We start from the raw sequence: 17,566 nt of genomic DNA on the forward strand, positions 1-17,566 counted from the left end.
GCCTGTAGCAAACTGAGGCGTGCATTTGGCGTTTTTAGTAGTGAGACGAAAGGAATTGACCTTAAATATAAGGATGGAAAACATATATATATATATATATATATATATATATATATATATATATATATATATATATATATATATATATATATATATCGGTTACGTGTGGTGGAAAATGACTACAGTTATGTTCTTATCCTCTTTAATAAACTTTAACTTATAAATGTAATTCATTCCTGGTCATCTATATAGTGCAAATTCACAACAAATATTGCTTCAAGACACTTCAATCACACACACACGGTTTCCAGTTAATCTTAGATATCAAGTATTAATCTCAATTTATTATTCATATTCGTTTAAAAAGTTTTCTGTCTAAGGAAACCGAGCAGATTGCATGGAGTCACTGACTTGCTGCATTCACTCCTCCTGGACAAATAGACAATTACTTGTATTGCGTTGTTGACTTTCCATCAATCCCTCATACCGATCATGCACGCATGCGACAGTGGAGAGGAAAAACTCCCCTGTAACAGGAAGAAATCTCCAACAGAACCTGGCTCAGTTCAAGGCAGCAACTATCTGCCATGAGGTGACAGAGCAGATACACAAAAAGAAACAGTAGAACTGACCCAGGAGTACTTTCTATGTCAGTGATAACTGCAAAGTTCATGTCAGAAGAGGGAGAAAGTTTAATTGTTGGCAATATACTTTTTCCCAGCCGATGTCCTCCTTCAGGAAGGCAACACAGGCAAACAGAATGCAAGCAAACGGTGAAAAAACAAAGTTAGCAGTTGAAATAAAAGACAAATGGGCAGCAGTAGAAGAAGAAAATGAGGAGAAGTGGTCAGTTTGTTCTCAGGCAGCCTAAGCCTGAAGCAGCTGCAAAGATAGCTCAGGATAAGCTAACCCCTTAGAATGGGGCATTAGACAGGCAGAACCAGGGAGAACCGGTTTTCTGGATTGGGACACACACTCGACCCTCCCTGAGAATTCAATCTATATCCCTTTAGTGCCTTACAAAGTCCTCAACTTGTTCATATAATGTCACATCATAACTACAAACTTCATGTTGTTGTCTTTCACTTTTCTTATTTTACGTAGTGGAACAGGCCCAAGTCTTGTGTCTGACTGTGAAGTGGAAGGACAATGACACAGCGTAATGTAAAATCTCTACATTCATATTCAGCCCTCCAACCCCTGAGTAAAGAATCATACAGCTGCAGCTTTTCTGAATTTCCTTTCTGTGAAACTTCCACCCAAAGCTCAGTCAAATTGGATGCAAGGCAATTTTTAAGTCTCATCACTGATTATTAACTGGAATCCAGACTGGGTTTTGACTGGGCCATTCTAGTTTATGAAGATGCTTCATCTGAACCCCTCCATCATAGCTCTGGGTTTATGTCCCGTGCCGTTTCCCTGCTGGATGGTGAATCTTAGAGTTTGTTGCTCTGTGCTCAGCTCCACAATTTTTCAATCAGCTGTGGCCAGCTTCCCCATCGATGCCAAATAAAAACCTTGTCTGATCAGAGAACCGTCAAACCTCTGAGGCCTTCACCAAACTGCTGGATTAATACAGAGATTAAATTCGGATTTTATTTATGAAATAGTGCAGTGTGAAAAAATGAGTCAGAAGGGTACGAATAGTTTTGAAAGGCATTGTAAGCCTAAATAGATGGTGAGCACTGCTTTAGAACCCTCAGACGTAGATACGTTTAGTAAGGAAAGCTCTCGGGCCGTAAGACTGGACACAAATGCGTGAGACACAACAGGTTAGCAAAACTTTGGTGAGAACCAAACACAAAAGCATTATATCTGGCCAAGCTTTGAAGATGTGATTGTAAATATTGCTCCTTTGTTGCAACAGCATCTGCCAAAATAAGTTTTGCGGGTGGCATCACAAAACCAGAGGAGGGGGAGCGGGGGACGTCTCAGCTGGATGGGTGCAGGTGGGTACAGAGGTGGAAGCACGGTGGCTGGAGTTTGATTTGTGTCAGACGGGGTGACATCCTGTCGTCGCTCATTATAGTGTGAATTCTGTTTATCCTGAGTAACACCTTCTCCTGGCAGCAGACGGCACAAACTCGTGACTTGACGCTGCAGATTGAGGCCTGAGAGGAGAAGATAGAAAAATTCAAACCTAGTCTGACGACGAACCACTGGGGAGGAGACGGCGGACCGTCCACTGAGCGGAGACAAACCATCTTAAGTCTGCAAACGAGGGCAGTCCCACACTTTGAAGCGGCAGGGATTAAATAAGCGAAAAACACAAAGCACATGATGGTGAGTGTTTCAGGAAGTGCAACAGTTTCTTCTTTATTTCACTGAAGCAAAGCGGAGGGACTGTGTGTTGTCTGGATGTTCCCCGAGGCTCTTATCGCCCCGCAGCAGGGCTCACCTGCCCTCTTCCGTTTAACGCCGAAAGAGCTCTCCTTTCTGCTCCTCTGTCATGTGAAATCACACTTACACTCCGAAAACACCACTTTATTTCTCACTTGTTTATATAGGGATGATGTTAGAGTTTTAATGCGAAGCCTGCTTGTCTGTGTTGCACGTAAACAAGGTACCATATCATAGCCAACTGCTGATTTTATGTCTTTGATGATTTGCTTCAGAGCGGCTCAAACACGTTGAGATAATGCAACATCTTAAATGGGGCATAACTTGTCATGGCCGCCTACAATGTCCCTAAGACATGGCTGTTCTGGGTTTAGTGTCAGTATCCTTGGAGACGGGCATTTTTTACAGTTACACACTTAAAAAAAAAACAAAAAAAACAATCTGCATGTTGCTACTGGGTGTTGAACAAACAGGTTGCATGAACACCTTAAGATCACAGATGAGCAGATTTCCCTGAAGCGTGTGTGAGACTAAATCAGTCAACTAGCATTTTAGAAAAATGTATCCCCGATGATATCCTTCACTAGCCTCAAAATCCCTTCAAAGGTTCGACTAGAACACAACCAGAAGGGTTTTTCTAGTGATTGCAATGTTTGCTGATCTAATTAAACTAAACGTATCTGTCAAATTGAAGCTTCCAGATGAAACCAGATATTTACTGAAATTGTAAAAAAAAAAAAAAAAAAAAGACATTAAATCGAACTAAACTTTTCCTCTTTTAGGTCAGTCTGGATTAGCTAAAATATTTCTGTTTGCTAAATGCCTAAGGAATGACTGAAATAATTCTTTTTGTGAAAGGTTTTTAAAAAGTTTCTTCAAGCTCAGTAATTAACATAAATTTTCCCAGTTTTTGACAGAATTGCCGTATAAATTGAACTGAATAGTTTCCTGGAACAGAACTGGTACAAAATCCGGTTTGTCGGCCGCGTGGCTTGCAAAAATTATTACAGCTCTGCCAAAAGATTGACTTTGTCACAGCTTTCTAACTAATTTAGTGCTATGCTTGAAGTAAATGTTCATTTAGAAGACTCTTATGTCCAAGCTTTGATGAAATAGCTGAAGTGTTGACATATTGACATGCTTCAATGTTTCCAGAAAATGTCTATTCCTATGATTTTATCTGATTTTTATCTTCCTTTAAATAAGTGTTTAAAAATATGAATTTTTTTTGTGTGTGGTTTGGGAAGTTGAGGTCTGAAGGGACAACACCCCCACTCGCCCCGCTGTCCGACCGTGACATTTGCTGTGCTCCTCCTGAGCGTCATGCTGAGACTGCAGGACGGTTCATTTTTAAAGAAGTCATGTGTGTGAGGTGTGCCTCCAATTAACTTAAACATTGTAAAAATAATCTTGTTTATTAAAACATTGACCTTAAATAAATAAAAGAAAATATCCTAAAAAGCACTCTATATTGTTATCCTTCTACAGTGAATGCAAATATTTCATTTCGGCTGGATTTGACTAAAAAGTGACTGTGTTAAACTGTAAAGATAACTGCACTTGTAAAACCACTTCTTTCAACAACAACAACAACAACATGGTACAAATACACTCAGACCTTTGATTGAGTTGGCTGAAAAGGGACACTATGAGTTGCTGGCATCATTTCATAACAGTGGCCAGTGTTACAATCCATTTTACGCCACCAGAAATGCTCTCTTAGAGTGTGTGAGAGTCGGTGTGTGTGGCATGTGATAGGACCAAAATGCTTGGGTATCACGCTCTGATGTGCATGCCAAATCCGCTTGTCCTCTCACACAACCTACCAGTGTGGCTCCGCCGCTTCAGCTCTGCCAGTGGAGGTCTGGGGAGAGCAGCGGCGTAGGAGGCAGGTCACAACCTCTCATAGCAGAAATCACACAGCAGTGTGCTGCTCCAATATCACCAAATGTGACCTACGACTGGCTGAGGTACCCGGCCACTTTTGGATGCTGTTAATTGGTTTATAATCCCTGCCGAACAGTGATTGACAGTGGAGTTGTTGTTTTGACACATTTTTTGTTTTTCTGTATGATGTGTAATTAGAAAATTATTTCCTTCTGTTTTTGACCTTTAAAAATCCTTTATTTTTTTAGATCTGATTGGAATAAAAGTGCTCTTTCAATAAAGTTTGATTTATGAAGCTATTTATTTTAGTTTATTTATTTTAACAAATCTTGCCTTGGTAATCTAATCAAACCTCTTGAACTGCTCTACATTTCGCGCTACAGTTGCAAACTTAAGTTAGATTTTTTATGCTTTTTCTGTTGTAAACACAAAGAAGGACATAATTTCAAAGACAAAATATTAAACTAAATGCTGCAGCTTCTAGCAGGACAACAACCCTGAAAATTCAGCCGCTCAAAGTTGTAACATAAACTCAGTTTCTATCTAATAACACTTTAAAAGCTGTGCAAAGAAATTCTTTATCCATGTTTGAAAAGCTTTTAGAGAAATAACAACAAAAGCTGGTTTTATGAAGCGTTGAACTTATTTACCATATTTTCCGCACTGTAAGGCACACCAGATTATAAGGCGCACCTTCAATGAATGACCCATTTAAAAACTTTTTTCAAATATAAGGCGCATAGAATAGACGCTACAGTAGAGGCTGGAGTTATATTATGCATCCACTAGATGGAGCTGCACTAAAGGGAATGTCAACTGTCAGCTTTTGAGGAAATTGAAGGTTTTTAGGTGCACCTTATAGTACAGAAAATACGGTATCTGTACTTTTCAGAAATTAACTGGTAAAAATATTTGACAACCATAAATCCTTTTCTTTCCTCTTCACATTAATACACTAACTTATGTTGCTCTGTCGTATGTAATGTAAAGCAACCATCAGGGTTTGTCGTTGTCATATGCCGCAAAATGTTCAGGGGTTGTGAATACTTTTGCATGAAACGCCATGAAAAGTAAACAGCAGATTTCAGTGAAGATTGGAATCACCTTCTCTCAAAACTGCAGCCATGGTTCGGACAGAGGAGTCAGCCCCATTGAAAATGCTGGTGTATTATAATTAAGCAGTTTCATGTCGAAACAAAATGAGTGCTGACAGATTTAACTCAACATTTAAAACAAATGTACAGTATGCATTAGTAAATATTCTTTAGAGAAATAACATCTTTGATTAAACATCATAGGAATCCCAACATTTCATTCTATGATTTCTGCAATTTGATTTCAAGTAATTACCAAAGAATATCTCCCTTTTGCAGATTTGTCCATGCTTTTTCTCTCCACTTAGTAAAATAGCTTTTTTTTTTTTCTTCTTTGATTTGGTGAAAAAGTATTAGTTACAATGATTAAGCAACCGTTTGAAATACCAAAAATGAAACATTAAGTGTCCAAGAAGGCTATATGTCAACTACTTTTATCAAGATATAACATTTTAAAAGACAAAAACATTTGCTGCTTAACTTATAGTTTCTTATTTATTTGTAAAAAAAAAAATGCAGCAAAGCAGTTGAATGTGCAATTTGTTTTATTACATTTTATAACATTTCACAACTATTAGAGACAAGATACCTTATTCACTTTTAAAATTATCCAAACGACTTCTTATTCACTCAAAAATTGTTTTGTTCTTGTTTTTTATGGTTTTCAAACTATTTTTTTTTTCTTTTTTTACAAAATCACAAGACACAGTTTATTGGTCTTTTTGCGTAAGTTCCTATTTTCAGCGTCGCTGGAGATCAAGACCTCCAAAGAAAGTGAGTCAAAGTGGATGGAAAGCGTAGTTTAAAACCTTGTTATGACAATTTGACCATGAAGACATATACAACTACCCAACAGACTTTGCTTTTATGAAGTCTAATTTGGGGTGTTTTTGTGGCTTTAAGTCCAACTTGAAGTACTTAATCATAGGGAAGGCAATCAGTGCGACGCTCTTGTTTGGTTTATAAATGATGGAAGATATTTATACCCTAGAATATTGTGACGTTCACTATAAACAGAAATACATTCAAAATATGCATTTATTTTCACATCATTCACTATTTTTTCTTTTTTTTTTTGGCTTTGGCAATTAAACACATGCCTCCCATTTACAGAGAACACAGGGTATCATTGGCTCAATCAGTGGCTGCAAGAGTTGACAAATCTCAAAAAAAAAATAGAAGAAAAACAGAAAAAGAAAAAGTCTCTTTGTTAATAAAGATAAAAGTAATGGCTCCATTTTGCATGCTATCACAATTAGTCTCACCACAACCATCTGAAAGATCCTTCCAGAAAAGGCAGATCACTTGACCCCATCTGTGACTGAATCCCATCGCCCCATTAGGTGCTCTCTGCAACCATAACATCTATCTCTCCTCATGCTGGACACAGATGCTTAAAAAAGAAGATGGCATCACAAAGAGCTGACAGTGTAGAAGTCACACGGCATCTGTGATTGAAAAGGTCCATTATTCAGACTAACCAAGCCCAAGAATCTTATGAATATGCTGGTGCTTTCAAAAACAAACTTATAACAACATGAAACAGCTATGTGGTTGGGATGCCATAGTTGATGCAAAGTTAAAGGCCTCCTCTCTTGATGTGCATCATGAGAAGATCTAAAGCTTCCAATATGAAAGGAATCGTAATTTTCTTTGTTCTAATAAAATGCATTCATTTCATAGTGAAAGCAACAGCATGGAGGTGAGGCGTTCGTTTGGTTAGACTGCTTGAAAATTGGAAGTTGCATTTACCAATCAGTCCAATATCATTTGGGATTTTCTGAAATAATCATCTGATCATATTAGAAACAAGTAATAATCATTTTCTTTTGCACGCATAAACATTGTCTCGGGGCATCTGTTGCTGGCTCATCACAGGGTCCACATATTTCCAAGAATGATTTCCAGGATTGCATGTCATAATTTGAATCCTCTCCCATTAAGCATGTGGGTTTCTTAAGAATACTCATATGACTTCACTCCCCATTTAAAAAAAATGCAACTGAATTGAAGAGACAACAATGGTTCGACTGTGGAAAAGCATTAAGACGGACAGTATTTTCACGCTGTTAGACTCTCCTCCAGGTGGAAGTTTACCTTCCTCCTCTTGGTTCGTCTTTGTTTTTCCTCCTTGGTTCTCACAGGGAGGAAATAAAAAAAAAAGCAAAAACAACATAATTAGGATGTGCATGACTTTATTTTGCTTCTGCACCATATGTTTAAAGTGAACAGTAGGTCAATCACATAACAACATAGTCTTGCAAGGTTTTCCAGAACAGTGCAAAACTTCAAATTCTCAAAGTGGCTGAATAGTTAAGGTCAGGTTATCAAACGCTACTAAAAGAAGAACATTTCTCTTCAAAGTAGCTGAACCCAAAGTGTGAATCGATTTTGAATTTGCATGGCACACTGCAGAGAACAGTGAGGGGTGCTGAGAAGCTCATGGTTGTCTCCTTACACTTCTGTCCAGAATTTCAATGTTGTCAAAGTCTCCTCACCTCATTTCCAGGAACATTTTGTGTGTTTCTCTCCCAGTTCCTCTGTGTCCATCCGCTCTGGGGTTGTGGAGCTTCCAGGCTGCAGCTCCACACCTGAGTCTGATCATCTCATCAGGCTGGCTCATTAGGAGAAGCTGCTGAGCTGATTTCATTTGCTTTCAGTTGACAAGACTTGAATCTACAACTGTTTGCCTTTCCTATCAGGAAAAATTTCTCCACATCTGTCCTTCCTACATTCTTTGCCAAGCCAGCCACTGTCAGTTTTACTTCTTGGTCTGCCTTTTGGTTCATCACAAACAACAACCAGACCCCCAGAGATGCTTCTGCAACACAGTTTGCTGCAGCCACATTCAGAGTTTTCTCAACTAGTCCAGAATGTCCAACTGCTAACCAATGACTTGGATCTAATCCGATTATTAATATTCTCACCAAATACTCTCTCTGTGTACAGACAGAAACTGAAAAAGGGCATCAGCACAAACTATGAATGGATTCATTTGTCATTGTGACTAAATCACCATGAATCATCACAGAAAGGTAAGAATCAACTGGCTTAAAACATAACACAAACACATAGACAACTTTGGAATGATTAAGAAGAAGATTTATAATTTTTGTCTTATTTAAAATGACAAAAACAACAACTTTCCAACAACATTATAAATAGGTGAACTGCTGTAACATAGCAAAAAGTCTTTGGTTTGAATCCAGATTGTGACCTCTCTGTGCAGAGTTTGAATGTTGACAGTTCAAAACCATGTATTAAGAACCGATAAAAATGAATTTGAATGATTTCCACTGATGAATTAAAAGGGCCATAAAAAGTTTTCCCTTTATCTGCCAAGGGTTGCACAGTGGAGCAGCTGTTAGCGCTGCTGCCTCACCTCAAAAATATTCAAAGTTTGAACATCTCCGTGTTACCCTGTGATTGAGCAGCAACCTGTCCAAGGTGGACCCAGCCTTGACTCAGATGGATGTATTAATCTACTGCCACCTCATTGTGTTTTTGTTTTGCAAAAGTGACGCAGGCTGTGCCGATTAGAGGGACTTTTGGGAAAATTGAAAACACAGATTCCAGCTTTAACACCGAGGTAAACAGCAGATGTGTTTGTGTTGCAAGGATTTACACAGGATTCCCAAAAGCACAATCCCAAAAATAATCCAGGCAGACATTTGAGTGAGTCACAGCTCCTAATTGACTCATTCTAATTCTGGTGATTCGTCATTGCTTAGCGTGGTCAAAACAGCATTCAATTTTATTTATGTCCTTATTTTAATCGCGCAAACCAAACTGACTCAAACACAACACTTTCTTGCTTAATAGTTTATTTACTTTCGAAGCCGCCGAAGTACTTTCATGAAGAATTGTAATTATTAAGAGGGCTGCTGTAATTCAACACCCACATGTCCTCAATATTTGAGGAAGTTCAATGTGTAGAAGGTAGGAGAAACATGTTCCACATAATCACATTAAATTCAAACGTATTTGCCTGAATAGTCTGGAGCAGCATTCGTCATTTAGAGCAGTCTCGCCTTTTTTTTTTTCCTGAGTAAAATATCTGGTCATCTGAGCGGCGCTAACTGAGCTGTCACAGACGATTAGAGGAGGAACAACTCGTCTTGGTATCCCAAAGAGCATGAGGTCCTCACGAGAGAGGGTGAGCCACAACCAGAATCAATGTCACCGTTCAGATAATCATGCATCGCCGATTCACCATGTAAGATGCATTTTGTTTGCTGCCTAACTGTGTAAAGCCTCTATTCATTTTCTGAATTTTCCACACAAAGAGGAAAAAAAAGAAACATGGTCAGCGCAGTAATGATCCTTCTTTCTTGAAATTCCAGCCCTCTTGTTGGGAAGAGAGTGTTCGTTACAGAGTTTTCAGCCTGGTTGCTTAATTTATTCTTGTGACAAACCATACTGACAAAATTCTCAAATCTTTTTAAACTAATACGCCTGTAATCTTGTTATTCTTTCCAATTAAAGACGTGTGAGAGCCAATTAGATTTGTTTGAAATACCATTAACCATTTCTCATACTTGAAATTGAGGCACTTAGTCCTTACAGTTTTGCATGTTTCCAGAGTAAATTGTTAAAACAATTTCCAAAACGCACATCTGCAATGCTGCATTATTGATTCACAAATTTGTCAAGTTGGTTAGGCTATCAAGAGAAAAGGTTGTGCTGCATAAGTTGCAGTCTTGCCCATTATCCAAAGAAAATAAGTTGCAAAACCTCCCAAAGAGGGATATAAAGTTTTAACAGCGACTAAACAAGAAATGCAAGAAGTAATACCTGCTAATACTTTAATTAGTTTATAACTTTATTGAGAACCGATTAAACCTAAACGGAAAGAGACAAGAGGGAGAGAAAGGAGGGCAGAGATTCTCTTGTGAGTTTTCTTCAGATATTTTATTTTGCTCAATTCATCTTTTCCCTTGTGAAGAAATGCCTCCACGCAGCATGATGCTGCCAACACTGTGCTTTGTAGCAGAATGTGCATTGTCCTTTACATGTACGCCCAGATGTATACTTCAGTCTCATTTGGCCAGAGGATCTTCATGTGTGCCTTACATATGACTTTTTTCTTCCCAGGACAGATTTACAAAGTGCTGGATTTGTGGTTGTCTTGGCAACCGACTCTACTGTGGATCTGTGCAGCTCCTCCCGAGTCACCATGCTCTTACTGGTTGATCTTTGCTCTTCTGTCCAACCGCCCGGTTTAAGTGGAAGATCATGTACTTGCAGCTGTTTGATACGCTTTTCATTTTTGGTTGGTAGATTAAGTGTTTCTCTGATAGATGTTTAAAAATTGGGATACTGTTTTATAACTTTAGTTTGCTTTAAAAGATTTAGCAGCACTTTCATTAATTGTGATGTTTTTCGTTTTTAAATGAGAACTTCAGTCAGGCATGCACATTTTAATGACTTAATACATGTATGTACTCTGTACTGTTTCTGCACTGTTCTTTATGTAATACTTTGTGCTTGAGAGTAAGGGATATTTTCTTTCAGATTAATGCTCCTGTACATGGTCCCAGTTCAACAAACTGAAACATGGACAAACAAACTGTCTGCTGCGCTCCTTGACCTTCACAATTATTCACTAATGTTCTCTACCAAACCGCTGAGGCCTTCAGAGAGAAGCTATACCTGAGATTTGATTACAAACACGTTGACTGTTTAGTAATTACGTAACTTTGGAGGGCAATGGGCAGCTCTGCCTTTATTTATAGAATCTGAATACAAATGCACAATTATCCACCACTTTGTATTAACGTCTTATACAATGTTATTAACCAGCCAGAGATATTTGTGACAAATATCTCTGGCTTAATGCATATTACTTATGCATTAATATATTTACTTAATGCATATATTAAGTAAATATTATCATACAAGGTAAAAATCAAGGAACTATAAATATATATATTAATCTGGTCTCATCTGACAAAAGCATCTCCTTCATAATGTTTGCTGTGTCTAAAATTGGCTTGTTGAAAACCTTAAATGACAATTTTGATGTATTTCTTCTTTTCACCAAAGGTCAGAACTGTATTTTATTTTTGCTCAATTCTAATATAAGGGAAATGTGATTTTTCTTGCTGATGACAGAAACCTTTGTATTTATATTTTTATTTATTTGCTACAAAATATTTAGAAAATTACTTTGAGCCCCAGATGAATTTTTGCAACTTTAAGTGACTAAAAAACCAAAAATAACTATTTTTGAATTTACATGTGAAACATCATTGATAAATCGGATTTTTGTGTCTTTTTTTCAATTTTCTCATTGGGTTTCATATTTCTGTTAAATGATACAGAAGAATTGGTTGAAGTTCAGAACCGTGCAAAACATCTTTAATTTTTTTGAGTGTCGATGATCCAGTGACATGAACTGGATTTTGGTGTTTCACCATCCTTTGGGCTTTGGGTCTATTTGTTTATGTTTTGTCTTTGTGTTTTGGTCATTTCCTCGTTAATTTATGACACAATATATAGATCTTGCCATATTTAGTCCAGTTCTCTGTGTTTATTACTGTCACATTAGTTATTCCTTTTGTGTTTAGTTTCTTAATTTATTCTTGCATTTTGTTCCATTTGAATGTATTTTTCTTAGATTAACGTCAAGGATGTATATCCTTGTTTGTACAAAATCTTGTAATAAGGTTTATTGGATTTGTGGTTGTCTTGTCAACAGACTCTCCTGTGGTCTCTCCACGAACAAGGATGTACAAAACATTTGGTACATCCTTTTGGTTTGTACATTTTTGTGAAGTAAAGAGTGGAGGAACAGAACAATCCAGCAAAGGAATAATGAAAAACCAGGAGCTTAAATACTGGAAACTGACAAAGGAACGAGAAATTAAAACGGTTACAAACCTCAATCCTCTAGGGTACAAAGTCAGTAAATAACTTCACTTTGGTATCTTTACTCCATGCGTTCTGTATTTTTGAAAAATGTTGACTGTATTGATCTCTTTATACATGTATCACAGCTCAGTGCGTCAGTGTTTGCATCTCTTTCCTGTTCCTTGAAATCACAACTGCTCAAAGCAGATCCAGACTTTGGTTCTGCTGGATTTTTCTTCCTGTTAAATGCGAATCGTTCCCCTCCAGTCGCCCTGTTCTTCCACAAACGTTTGGGATTTTAGTAAAACAAAAAGTGGAGTCTCCTGACTGACTTGGATTGACCACAATTTTTTGGCAAGCTCCAGTGTACCACCTTGTTAATCTGACTGAGATGTTTATACACTGATAACATTAGATTGAGTAATTGGGTTGGATGAAGTAATTTGAACGCCAGGCTGTAAGATTTATTTTGTTGAGAAATGGTGGCATGTAAATAAAATCATAAAAGAAGTGGGTTACATCATGCATATGGTTGTGTAATTTAATGTCAATATAAATCTGGCTGTACTGTGAATTGGTGTTAAATTCTTTTCATTTTGGGCCAAATCAAGATCAAGAATGTCCTCAGATGTCAACATGTTGTGGCAGAATGCGATGATAAAGCTACAGTGTCAAAATATTAGTAAGTGGCTATTTCTGCATTTGAAATGAAATATTCACTTTGATATAATCTGGTACCACAGACAAAACTGCATAGTGCCACATATACATAACTCATCTTGAAGGTTCGATTTCCAGCATAGATTACCATTAAAAAAAAAAAAATCTCCAGCTGGCCGGATTTGGCCGGACATTATTAGTGAACAAACAGCATCAGAAAGACCAATTAGGCCAGCCGACTGGTTAAGGATGAATTTGCTCTGAGGAGATCTTACTGACTCAAGTGGAGGAGAGGTGACGAGGACAAATGTGAAGGTACAGTTTGAGGAATAATGACGCTGCAAAACAACAGGTTTTCCACGGGCGAAACCACCGACCCACTAACTCATCAGCCCACCAGGAAAATGCCCGGTAGTCCCATATGCCAGTCCACCCCTGCTCAAGAACCGGGGTTGGAAAACACTGATTTAGACCTCTAGTTCAGTTCTAAAAGGATGTAAAAAACAAAAAGTCATGTTCTCATTTCCTCTTCATCTTATAGTTAATAAATTCCCCAGCATCTTCTAACCTTCCTGAATAACTTGAACAAATGGCGTTTCATGCAGTTTCGTCCTCATTCACTCCTAATTTACCTTCCTGTTTGTCCTCGTCAAATAAGTACATTAAAAGCACGAAGCCGCATTGTTCCTTTTGTCTGCTTGAAACGATTCAGAACTCATTTCTGGCCTCGTGCACAAAGAGTCACTCTGGGACATGATATTTTCAGAATTACAAACAAGGGCCCATCTCTTTTGTGTGACCTCTTCTCACAGAAAACCATGTGTTTGTCACACACACTGGAAAACAAGCTTTACACAACAGGAGTGTGAAATCACCATGTTCCAAGACTGGGAGTGGTGGCGGGGTGGTTGGGCTCTCAGCGGACTAAAAGAAAAAAACAAAAAAAAGAAATCTGTGCTCTCGGACAACATGAGGCACAAACAAAGGCTCCTGAATTAATGAGCAGACTCAGGTAACTTTGCACTCATCTCTCCTGGAGTCGGCATTTCAAACTCAATGTACTGTTCAACTACAGACACGACAAACTGTCTTATAACAATAAAATCATGTGATTTTATTAGAGTCTTAGACGCTATTGTTATTACATATATAATTTAAACTAAACAGTCATTATTCTTAAACTTAAAAAACCTTACTGTCTCTAAATAAAGTTAAATAAGCAACAATAACATTATTGATCATTTTGACATTAATAACACATGTATGTCACATTATTTGTGATAGGATAGCTAAGAGTTTCATATATATTTTCTATCTTCTACTTGTATGTATTTGTTTTTACAGATTGTAGAAGTTTGTCATCAGTAATATGTTTGATTTTGTACTTTGAGGACACTGCATTACAAATAAAACACAGATAAATTAAGTAAATATTCTTTTTTTTTTTTATCCCACAAACTAAACTAGTTCAACACAAAAGGGAAATGATTTTGGTTGCAAAGTTTTAACTTGATTACTAACTGAAATCATCCTTGTTTATAAAATGCATCTTTTGTTATACAAATGGGACAAATTTGATTGATTCAGATTATCAAGCAAAAGATAGAAAAACTTTTTTTTCGTAAAGATGTTCTGATAGACTGGTGCATACCTAATCCGAAATGAATTGAAAAATAGTCTTCAATATAATTGATTGCCTAAAAATTAATTGCTATATATAAATTTAGCATTAATCTTTTGCAAAACTATGTAACCAAATGTTACAACAGCCCAAAGCTTACAAGATTATTATGTTTGTAACAAATAACTTTCAATTTACCTATTCCTGGGGAAATCATCAAATGTTTGGCCCATATTGCAATGTGAAAATTTGAATAATATTGTAGTAGGTTTATGCTATAAAAAATATTTCCTATTTTATTAATTCTTGTTTCAACTACTAGAATTTCCACTTTTAAATTTCAACATTTTCCTTCTTTTAAATATATATTTATTTAGTTGTTGTTTTTTTTTTTCTTTAACTAAAATTGAAAAAAATAAACTCTCATGAATATCACAGAGAAACGTGAAGTTGGATTTTTCGGCTCAGTAAATGAGTAGCGACGTTACAAAATCTTGAATTTCTACATCAATCTGCAAAGATGAAGCTTTCAGTGGTCAACGGTCCCATGGCGCCATCTGGCGTCAAGAAGAGGGACCAACGACGCTGCTGCGTAACATCCGGTTAAACATGGCTGCGCCCTGACAAATGTCACACTCTCTTGTTAGGCAGAAAACATTTTTGGTAATATTTGCAGGTCGATCAACAATAGAGCGAAACATCGAAAGGAAAAGGCAGTGATTATCATCTGTGCGTCATTCTCCGTCCTGAGAAGTTTCTTTATTTTACACTTCAAACTAGCTTAGCATCAACTGGACAGTAGTTTTGCTATTTTCAATGACATTTGCAGTTTCCTTTAAGCCGAGGAAACTACATACTAATATAGTTATCTCAACATTTATGTCCGTTTAAGCGTGTCTTATTTTCTACAGGGTGTTTCATCATGGTGCATTTATGTGAGTATAAAATTTAATTTCCTTTTTGAATATAGAAGACAGTTAACTAAGGTACTGTGCAAAAGATATAAACCACCGAAAACATAGTCTTTATTTTGATCTTTTTCGTGAGGCATTTGTGATCATATTTACATAATTTTACATAAAATGAGTAACATCTTACAGCTTTGATCAGTAAGTTGGTAATCTCCTTATCAAATAAATTCCTAAAATAACTCTGGGAATTCATAATTAAGACAAGAAAGACAGAAAAAGCAGCACATTTTCTGTTTTCATCATCTTGTTGGAGGATATTTGTCATTTGTTGCACATGTTGAAGAGAAACGGTTGATTTTATCCTTTTCATTATTGCTCACCAGTTACCTTTGAAGTAGTTAATCAGCAAATGTGCATAGAAATTAGTATCAACAGTTTTAGCTGTTGGCAAAAAAGGAAAAAAAGATGTGCATTATTTAATTTACACTGATCCAAATACATTTTCTACAAAAAAATGTTGTTAAATAGAATCTAAACTCTAATTTGTTTGTATGAAAGTTAATTTTTATCAGTGGAAGTTTGCCATATCTCACTGATGCGATGAGTTAATTTCAGAAGAAGAAGCAGAAGCATGTTTTCCTCTGATGGTCCTTTTTGTCCTGATGTCCTCATGCAGCGTCCCACCTTTTGAAGAAATACCACTCCAGCTACGTCGTCATCCGGCTCGCCCTCGCAGGCCACAAACAAGCCAACCGACCCTTCTATCGCATCGTGGCGGCTCACAACAAGAGGTCAAGGGATGGTAAATACATCGAGCAGCTGGGCAGCTTCGACCCACTCCCTAACATCTACAACGAGAAGCTTGTCGGTTTCAACTTCGACCGGATCAAATACTGGATCGGCTGCGGTGCGCACCTGACCAAACCGGTGGCCAAACTTCTAGGTGTGTGCGCACTTTGTTTAACGCAAATTGTAGCCTGTGACAGAATTACACAATTTTATTGTCGGGAAATTCAGTGAATTCATGAGAAATTTTTTAATCAAGGAGATCCTTACCTAACTTTTTAGCAGCACCTGCACCTTAGAAATTGCTGTGAAGTTCTTTATTTTCTTCTGTTTGAGTTTTTAAAAAAATTTCTTTTCATATTTACCTCTCAAATATTTATGTGCATTCAACATTCCCTGAAGCACCTTGACAATGTGCTTTGATTTGAAGGTTTGTTGAAGGTCAAGGGAGAAACAAAGTTCAAGAATCTATCAGTGCAGATATGGATAAAACTAAGCACTGTATTTTCATGACTATAAATCATACTTTTAATACTTTGACTGGTTATGCAACTTTTAAGTGTTTTTTATTCCCCCTCGACTTTTTTTGACGTGTCAAATGTTAATTCATACTGACGGACATGAACCAATGGATTAGGTTTTTTTGGTGTTACTGCCAAATACAAATGTACTCCACACTTGAGTCATTTTTATTTGTAAAATAAGAATAAAGTAAAGCAATGTATAATTTCCCTACTTTGAGGTTGGTCTAGTTCATGAAGCACCCCTAAAATACTTTGCGGTTTGTACCTGGAACATGAGTAAATCCACAGAAAGTTTAGTAGCATTAATATTTTTGCAAGGCACTGTGAATGAGTTGGGCTGTGTCTGCTTCTGAAGTTTAAAAAACGTGTTTTCTTTCTCACGTCCACAGGGTTGTCTGGGTTTTTCCCCCTCCATCCCATGACGGTAACGGAGGCAGAGCGTCGAAGAGCTCAGGCGAAGCTGGCAGAAACTGCCGCAGGGACAGAGGACCTTCAGCAGGAGGAGAAACAGGCTGACGTGTGATCGGATTAAAGGGAAGCTGCTGTTACTTTGAAAGAAAACTTATTAATACACGTTTTCTCTTTCTTGGTGGACTGCTCAAAGCAACTGATCTAACGTCTTGAAGAACTAACTTCAAAAGTATCAACAACTCAAAATGTTGGGGAAAAAAATCAACAGCTTTGAGTTGATTATGGATTGACAAAGGCTGTATCTTTTTTTTTTTTTGTATTAAAAAAATGTGTGATAACTGCAGGGCTATGCATGTTTTTATTATCAATCAATCAATTAATCAAATTTTGTTTGTATAGCACATTTCAGCAGCAGGGCACTTCAAGGTGCTTTCTTGAAGTCTTCAGTCTTTAATGGTGGCAAAATGTGTTTTGGTTTAT

The 17,566-nt window shown here is 37.2% G+C and overlaps 1 protein-coding gene and 2 long non-coding RNA genes across 4 annotated transcripts; 2 read left to right on the forward strand and 1 right to left on the reverse strand.

Moving 5' to 3' along the window:
- Positions 1-5,848: 5,848 nt before the first annotated feature.
- LOC145551666 (uncharacterized) lies at positions 5,849-7,928 on the reverse strand. The gene is made up of 2 exons (XR_014087557.1): positions 7,820-7,928; positions 5,849-7,451 (listed from the first exon to the last, which is right to left on the reverse strand). It is a non-coding gene; the product is annotated as an uncharacterized LOC145551666 (long non-coding RNA).
- On the forward strand, positions 7,848-12,691 carry LOC103464458 (uncharacterized). The gene is made up of 2 exons (XR_533660.2): positions 7,848-8,356; positions 10,416-12,691. It is a non-coding gene; the product is annotated as an uncharacterized LOC103464458 (long non-coding RNA).
- A 2,320-nt stretch (positions 12,692-15,011) lies between these two features.
- mrps16 (mitochondrial ribosomal protein S16) lies at positions 15,012-17,424 on the forward strand. 2 transcript variants are annotated; one of them, XM_008408581.3, is made up of 4 exons: positions 15,012-15,183; positions 15,366-15,389; positions 16,042-16,308; positions 17,065-17,424. In XM_008408581.3, exons 2-4 carry the CDS (start codon positions 15,377-15,379, stop codon positions 17,196-17,198), a joined length of 414 nt encoding a protein of 137 aa, XP_008406803.2. In that variant the 5' UTR covers positions 15,012-15,183; positions 15,366-15,376; the 3' UTR covers positions 17,199-17,424. The 2 variants fall into 2 exon arrangements, with proteins under 2 accessions (XP_008406803.2, XP_081463153.1); XM_081607027.1 differs by having other exon boundaries at positions 15,016-15,389.
- The last annotated feature ends 142 nt before the right edge of the window (positions 17,425-17,566 follow it).

The sequence above is a fragment of the Poecilia reticulata genome, chromosome 5, assembly GCF_904066995.2.
Source record: "Poecilia reticulata chromosome 5, P_reticulata-male-v2, whole genome shotgun sequence".
Classification (NCBI taxonomy): Eukaryota; Metazoa; Chordata; class Actinopteri; order Cyprinodontiformes; family Poeciliidae; genus Poecilia; species Poecilia reticulata.

Coding starts and splice junctions, on each gene's coding strand:
- mrps16 (XM_008408581.3), top strand. Junction 16,309..17,064: donor ACCGGTGGCCAAACTTCTAG/GTGTGTGCGCAC, acceptor TCACGTCCACAG/GGTTGTCTGGGTTTTTCCCC.